The sequence below is a fragment of the Amphimedon queenslandica genome, unplaced genomic scaffold, assembly GCF_000090795.2.
Source record: "Amphimedon queenslandica unplaced genomic scaffold, v1.1 AMPQUscaffold_12250, whole genome shotgun sequence".
Taxonomy (NCBI): domain Eukaryota; kingdom Metazoa; phylum Porifera; class Demospongiae; order Haplosclerida; family Niphatidae; genus Amphimedon; species Amphimedon queenslandica.
Genome location: NW_003547512.1, coordinates 5,878 through 13,082, shown reverse-complemented (window position 1 = coordinate 13,082; position 7,205 = coordinate 5,878). Strand labels below are relative to the sequence as shown.

Sequence of the window (7,205 nt, the reverse complement as noted above, 5' to 3'; positions counted from 1 at the left end):
ATGATTAAGTTTACTTTTGATACCACCATGATTAAGTTTACTTTTGATACCTCCATGATTTTACCGCCATCATTTCAAAAATAGTGTTCAAATGCACTATTTCCTTCCTACATAATGGTCCTACTTTACTTTTAGAGATTTCCTACTTTTAGAGATTTTGAGTATTGTTAATAAAATTTTTCTTGAAGTGTGCAAAAAAACTTCAAAAGTGATTGATCCAGTGTAATTAAGAATCATCCAGTGTAAAAAAGAAGTACAATGTATTTGTACAAGGAGTGGACAGGGTTTTGTCCTTCTAATGGCTGGCTATTTATATTTGTAGATTAATTTTGGAATGAATATTAGGATGTAAAAATGGCTACTTAGTGATAATCACCATAGTTTTAAAGAACTACTGTAATGTGATCTTTTCAGACCTGGGGTCAATTGCAATTGTAATTATAATTTAATGGTCAATTACAATTACAGTTGTGTAATTGTAATTGAGCTTGAGCTTACGTAATTGAAGTTTCAATTATATTTGATTTAACTAACTACAGAATGTACAGATACACAAAGAAATGTTTTTAATGTACACTAGTGTCTATTGGTTTATTTGATAACTGCAAATCACTACCTGATGTAAATTCTAAGCCACAGTGTAAGCATTGCAATGTATCTTTTTGACATCAAGTTGTAATTGTAATTGAAAATGTAATTGAAATTACACTGTCATGGTGTAACTGTAATTGTAATTGAGCCTCTTCTTGCAAAAGGAGTGTAATTGAATGCGTAAATATAATTGAGCTTTTGTCATTGACCCCTAGTCTGGATCTTTATATCAGTAATTTCAATGATTTTGCCAAAAATATCTGTCACTTTAGCTAACCTCAGGCACTATTCATTTAATTTCTAATTGCACATTTTGAATGAATTATATTCTGGAATGCAGTAGCTGTACTCTGGCAGTTTTGGTATACTTTCTTATGCATCCATGTACCATGGGAACAATAGATTATTCATGCATGTCATTTTAAAACCTCAGTTAATGTTAGTTTTGTAATTCATATTGTATTTTAAATTTTGAGCATTGCATCAAAATTAAGGAACTATACCTTATGTGGTTGCCTTTTTGCCGTCTAGTGAGGGAAGAAAGTTACAAAGAAAATACTGTAGTTTTTGGTAAATTTAATCTGCCAGTAGATTTTAAAAAATTCACCTGATGAACTGGTGATGTCTTTTCGTTCAGAAACAGCTTTTTGTTGATACCAGAAACTTGATGGCTATTAAAATAATGTATTTGCAATTCTGTCTCATATTTGATTACATAACCACTGTTCTTTAAGTGTTAGAAACGTTAAACATTCCCATTAACAAAGAACTGAAACATAAGGTTAAATGTATTGAGTCAACTTAATTGTTTTATTTTTTGTGAATAGTTATGACATTTTTTACAAAAATGTATTCGTCTTTACATTTCTTCTTATCATTTCTGTCTACATACATACATGTATTCTGTGCAGTTTTAAATTTAATCCTAATGCAGTGTTATATGGCAATGATCCTGCATGTGAGAGAGCCCCTAATAGGCTTTCATTTATATACAGTACAGGGCGAAAAAAGATAAGTAGCTACTCTACTGTTGCGTAGGTACAGTTTAGAGAGAAAAAAAGCTAAGTAGCGCAGAGTAGTTCCTACGAACTGCACTTTTCTTCCTACACAGCTCATGCGAATCAAAACGGTAGTAGTAACGAGCAGCTTTGCTTTCTTTACTCCTGTGCTACTCTACTCTACTGATGTGCTGCGCATGCGCTACTCAATACTGCGCATGCGCATTAATTTTCACCAGCCCGGTTACAACTCAGTGGAAACGAGTAGAAATGAGTCTTAGAAAGCTGATAAAAGACACCCAGAAGAAGACAAATTGTAAGTTAAAGACATGTTTAGGAGTCTTGTTACTATTTTAAATGTAGCTTCTTACTTTTTGAAATACTTTAAGCAAGAGGATACTTATTCTATTGTGAAAGCAAACTGTGTAGAAGTTGAGCAGCTGGAAGCTGGTACCTCCTGCAGAGTAAGGGATGGAAAGGACTTTCATGATGGCACAATAGTCACCTTTGGTAACACTGTACTTTAATTTTTAGTCAATAGCTGCACATATAATTTTCTAGGAGATAAGAAAGTTGTAAGTAATGCAGCAGGTGATATTGTTGAGAAGATTGAGAAAGAGTCAGCGGAGAATATGGAGAAAGAGTCAGCCAAGAATATGGAGAAACAGTCAGCTGAGAGTATGAAGAATGAGTCAGACTACAAAGCGTGGCACAATGAAAAGGAAAGCTAAGAAAAGTGAGATGGTATATAGTATTACTAACCCTACATGTAAATTCACATCTACATGTAGGTACCACCGAATAAAGAAACCTAAAATAGAAAAAGGAAAGGAAGGTGAAGGTACATAATGCATTAAAAAGGTAATTTATTATAAAAACACAAAACAGAAATGCACAGTTAATATTGTTGCTGTTGGTTGTGCTACAAATAATGAATCTGCTGCAAATAATGAAGCAACAAGCTTCAACACTGGAGATCCTTCTAAGCATATTAGTATCGGTAAGATTAAATATAATAATAATTATTACTATTGTTTTACTAGTTATTATTAGAAGCAAGAAAACCTTCAGAGAGAAAAGAGGCAGATTCCAGTGAAAGAATTCTTTGTCATAGCCCTCCACCACTTCAGCCACCACTTGCACTGGTGGAGCTTAAAACTCAAGCTGCATGTAGTACAGAAACAGGTGAATTGTTTTACAAGTACCTGTACAAATTTAGTAACATTAATAACATATTACTTGATTATCACAAACAATTAATGTTGTTTTGTTTAGAGGTTATATACTGTCTCTAATTAGAAGAATGGAAATTTTAGAAGAACAGAGTATCATGGTGCCATCCCAATTGGGTTGCTTAACATACCATTTCTTTGGAAATACTAGCCCGGCATGAACACAAGGGTTAGTATTCAGTAATAATTATTAGAGATTAGTAATATCCTATTAATATTCTAGGCAGGTACTCTGCTACATACATGAACAGTAATGGAAGTACTCCTAGTGCCCCATCTGCTTGTAATCTACCTCAGCATACTGATCCAGTAACTCCAACTAATGAGCCAGTAAAGGCAATCATCACCAATACTACTGTGCACACTGGTAATAGAAGGAAAATAGATTTTAATGCTCCTTTGTTGAATCCTGATACTGTGATTAATAAATATCCCAAACTGAAGACACTCTCTCAAGTTGGACAATCATCTGTAATACTAGCTAGCAAAGTTTACTTTGGACCATCACTTTTGATTAAACGTAGTGTGTATAGGCAGGAGAACCCTCCTTTGCCATCTGGTGCTCTAATGGAGCTGAAGCAGAAGCTACTGGGATTATTCCATCCACATGATATTAGTACAAAGGAAGAATTTTAGCTGTATTGGTCTAAGTGTATTCAAGCAATAAATCATTACTCTTCAGGGCTTAGAAGCAAATATCCACTTGATATTAAGAATCTAGAGTAGAAGGCTACACTGAGTATAGTATCATATATGATAATAAATAGTCTAACACAGTGACACTGTTGATATACATGTATATATATTATATATTAGATATAATGATATAAAGATGCAAAAGATATACAATGAATAAAAGATATACTTTGCTTTTAATTATTATAATACATGTGGGAGGGAGAAGGATTGGGAGGGGTATAGAAGAGAGTTATAAGTGCATGCAATCTGTAATGTACAAGTCTGTTAGCATAGATTACATGTATGTGATGTTACATTTATAAGGAAAGAGGAAGATCGAAAGAGCTACTGTGTACATGTACAAATATTAATATCCAGTGGGACCTCCATTATTGCATTCAATCACTTTCGATATTAAGTGTCCGATATATTTTCTACGCTTTCTTCTATCCAGTGGGACCTCCATTATTGCATTCAATCACTTTTTGATATTACTTTACGTACGTGTCCGATATATTTACTACACTTTCTTCTATTTACAGTTTCCCAACAATCCATGATTCCTTTGACTAATTCCTCCTTTTGTTGTGGTTGCACTACTCTCCTGACATATTCTTTGAGCTCTTGCCATAGATTTTCAATCGGATTAAGATCTGGGGATTCTGGTGGTGTTTTCCACCAGTTTATTTTGTTGGCTTCTAACCACTCCTTTACTTTCTTTGAGGAATGTTTGGGATCATTATCCTGCATCAATCTTTGAGATGGATTTAAATGCTGGGTATAAGGAATCAGTCCATTTTCCAAAACTTCAATAAAGCCAGCTGAATTCATTTTTTCTTCAAACAGCACAATTGGCGTCTTTCCTTGGCAACTTATACCTGCCCATGCATGTACCTTATAAGGGTGTTTTGCTCTATATAATAGGTTTTTAAAAAATACCATTAACGTACATGTAATATTAATATAGTGCTACCTTGGTTTTGGTTTCGGGGGCACCTATTTTCCTTCATGAAAATCTCCTGTGGGATTCGAATTCAATTGTACACTCATCACTGTACAGTACATCAGAAAAACCAGTAGTCCTGTGCTCCTGCAACTGATCTTGAGCCAATTTCATTCGCTTCTCTTTATTTGGTCCTCTAATGATCTGGCAGTATGCACTCCCACGGTATGTCCAACCAAGTGTTTTGCGAGACTTCAATATTGTTTTCAGTGACAGTGAATGACCTTTCTCAACGAGAAGCTACTGAAGTTGAGTAGCAGTGCTTTCATCATCAGCTTGCATTTGGTCCTATACAATCTTTAAAACTTCTCTGGTTACTTTTGAAGGTCTTCCAGATCCTATATTGTGAAAATAATGAGAAGTGTAGTGGAATTAATACTGACAAACCTGGCCTTTGAGTAATTGAACCAGTTTCCATGTATTTCTTAATCAGTTTGCTCACACCTGAGACTGACATCCAGTGCTACAGTAAAATTAGTGGTGAATACTTACTCAAAAACTTACAAAAGGAATGTGAAATCCTCTGTTGTTTGTAAGTGCTGTACACCATTGTCACTAGTCCACCAGATAAATGCGCGCATTTTTGCAATTTGAAAGGGGTAGTAAGTACAGGGTTAATATAAGCTTTACATGTACATAAAATATCATTATGTTTTACAATTCAGAACAAAAATAAAAGTCAGAAAAAGAAATGACTACAAACATGCATTGTAACTCCTAGACTTCGTAATAACAGATCACCATTGCACTGTGACAGTCACAGTCTGTCGCTACGGCCCAGTAGAATCACCGTTCCTACATAAGAAGAACCTTACACATAGTAATAAAACCTTTACTTACTGATATCCGGCTACTTTTTAGACCCATATTCTTTGAAACCAGTAGAGTACAAGCGATAGTAAGTGCCGTTTAGTATAAGTAGTAGACGGTAGAGTAGCCTTGGAAGAGTAGTATATAGTAGCTGTGCAGGGTAGCTGTGCAGTGGGCAAGGACTACCCTGCCCACCAGCTACTCTGCGCATGTGCAATACAAGCACAGCACAAGGGTCAATCCTACGCAGTGGAAGGTACTTTACTGCGTGGTGCAATAGTAGTGACGCTGCAGTTACTTAGCTTTTTTTTCTCTAAACTGTAGTTCACTGGTCCTTCGTTGCGCATGTGCAAACCTATCAGTGGCAGTAGTGCACATGGTCAGCCGCAGGACAGTAGCTCAACAGTGAATTGAGCAAAGAGCCTCCTCAACGGCGTTTTATAAGCAGAGAGCAGCAGTAGAGATGAACTTGGAGAGTAAAGACAGCCAAGAGAAGCATCCTCAAGTCCTTTGAGAGCCTCTAGAGTGCATGTGCGCTTGTTACATGGAACATGTGACTGGGCGGTATCAGCAGTACTTCCTGGGCATATTGCAGTGAAGAGTAACGAAGTAAAATTACTACCTACGCACTACCTGTGTACTACTTATCTTTTTTTCGCCTTCTACTGTATATGACATGGAAGAATAAAATATCATTAGTTGCTCTTGCGTGTCAGGGAAAAGTTCCACGTTACTGCAGAGTTACTGTCATAAATGTTTCGATGATGGGCCTCTAGGATTATTCACTGATTAACGAAGATAATTTATCATTACATTAATACCAAGAGTAGATGATAGTTAGAGAGAGTGTCGAAATGCACTATGCTAGCTGGAATATGACCGTGTGAACTTTCTTGCACATCTATGGGCATTCCCGCATACTGGGTGTGGCTGAGTAGAAAAAAATGGCTGCCTAGTTTGCTCAACAAGGTTTACTTGCCATTTTGGAGTCTCTGCAATAGCTGTACTGCATAACAGGCTTCAGCAGGATTATAAAGTTTACTAGTATGATGTCTAAAGCTTCTTCAAGTGTTCTCCACTGTTCCTTATGCAAACTTCTACACGTGCTTTTAGTAGGTACACCCACACATCAGGTCTCACGTGACTTAGTTCTACGTGGTCATATTCCAGCTGGCATAGTGCAGTTTGACACTCTCTCTTACTATCATCTGCTCTTGTTAATACTGAAAAAGTAATGATTATTCTCACAACAAGTGGGCATGTTTGACCTCATGTTTTGAGGAAGTTTTATCTGTCAAGTGTTGTGTTCCGTCACTCCATTCTCTTTGTTATAGATTCATACGGAAGAACCAGTACCTTCTGAGGAAGAGGACAATGTTCTTGGTGCCACTGAAGATGAAAAACCCACTCCAGGTGAACCTGATTGCACATTTACACTCGATACTCCTTGCAAGAGTAATTTGCACATAGATGCTTCCAGTAATTGCATGGTTGTCACAGAGACTACACAGTTGGTCAAATTTGTGGAACAATATTCAATTTGCCAGGAGACCAATTGTCAAGGTAAACTGAAAGTAAACTCGATAGAACTGGCTGGCCTGGGGGGAGCAGCATCACTCTCTTTTGGCTGTACTAACTGTGGTAGCTGCAATGTCAAATTTGAAACCTCATCTCAGAGGGAGAATGGTGATGCTGCTGTATCTAAGATTTTACAAGTTGCTACAATTTGTTCTGGAGCATCTTATGCCATATATAAGAAAATGTTTCACCACATCCTTGGAATGCATACAGTCAGCGACAGTGTTTTTTTTGGGACACTAAAAGAGATGTATGACCATGTGAAGGACATTTTAGATGGCATTTGCTTGGAAGCCAGAAAGGAAATGCAAGATA

General features: G+C 36.5%; 1 protein-coding gene and 2 long non-coding RNA genes across 5 annotated transcripts in view; 2 read left to right on the top strand and 1 right to left on the bottom strand.

The window, feature by feature from the left end:
* LOC109588176 (uncharacterized) overlaps positions 1-7,205 on the top strand; it is an 11,967-nt gene that overhangs the window by 236 nt on the left and 4,526 nt on the right. The window lies entirely within an intron of this gene.
* On the top strand, positions 1,424-2,724 carry LOC109588175 (uncharacterized). Of its 3 annotated transcripts, none has more exons than XR_002188003.1 (6): positions 1,424-1,905; positions 1,953-2,099; positions 2,151-2,325; positions 2,381-2,424; positions 2,478-2,589; positions 2,643-2,724. XR_002188003.1 is itself a non-coding variant. In XM_020004357.1 (3 exons), the coding sequence occupies exons 1-3, from the start codon at positions 1,776-1,778 to the stop codon at positions 2,318-2,320; spliced, it is 447 nt and encodes a 148-aa protein (XP_019859916.1). In that variant the 5' UTR covers positions 1,424-1,775; the 3' UTR covers positions 2,321-2,363. The 3 variants fall into 3 exon arrangements, 1 of the variants encoding a protein (XP_019859916.1); XR_002188002.1 differs by having other exon boundaries at positions 2,381-2,430; XM_020004357.1 differs by lacking the exons at positions 2,381-2,424; positions 2,478-2,589; positions 2,643-2,724 and having other exon boundaries at positions 2,151-2,363.
* Positions 4,330-4,651, bottom strand: LOC109588177 (uncharacterized). Its single transcript, XR_002188006.1, has 2 exons — positions 4,473-4,651; positions 4,330-4,393 (listed from the first exon to the last, which is right to left on the bottom strand). It is a non-coding gene; the product is annotated as an uncharacterized LOC109588177 (long non-coding RNA).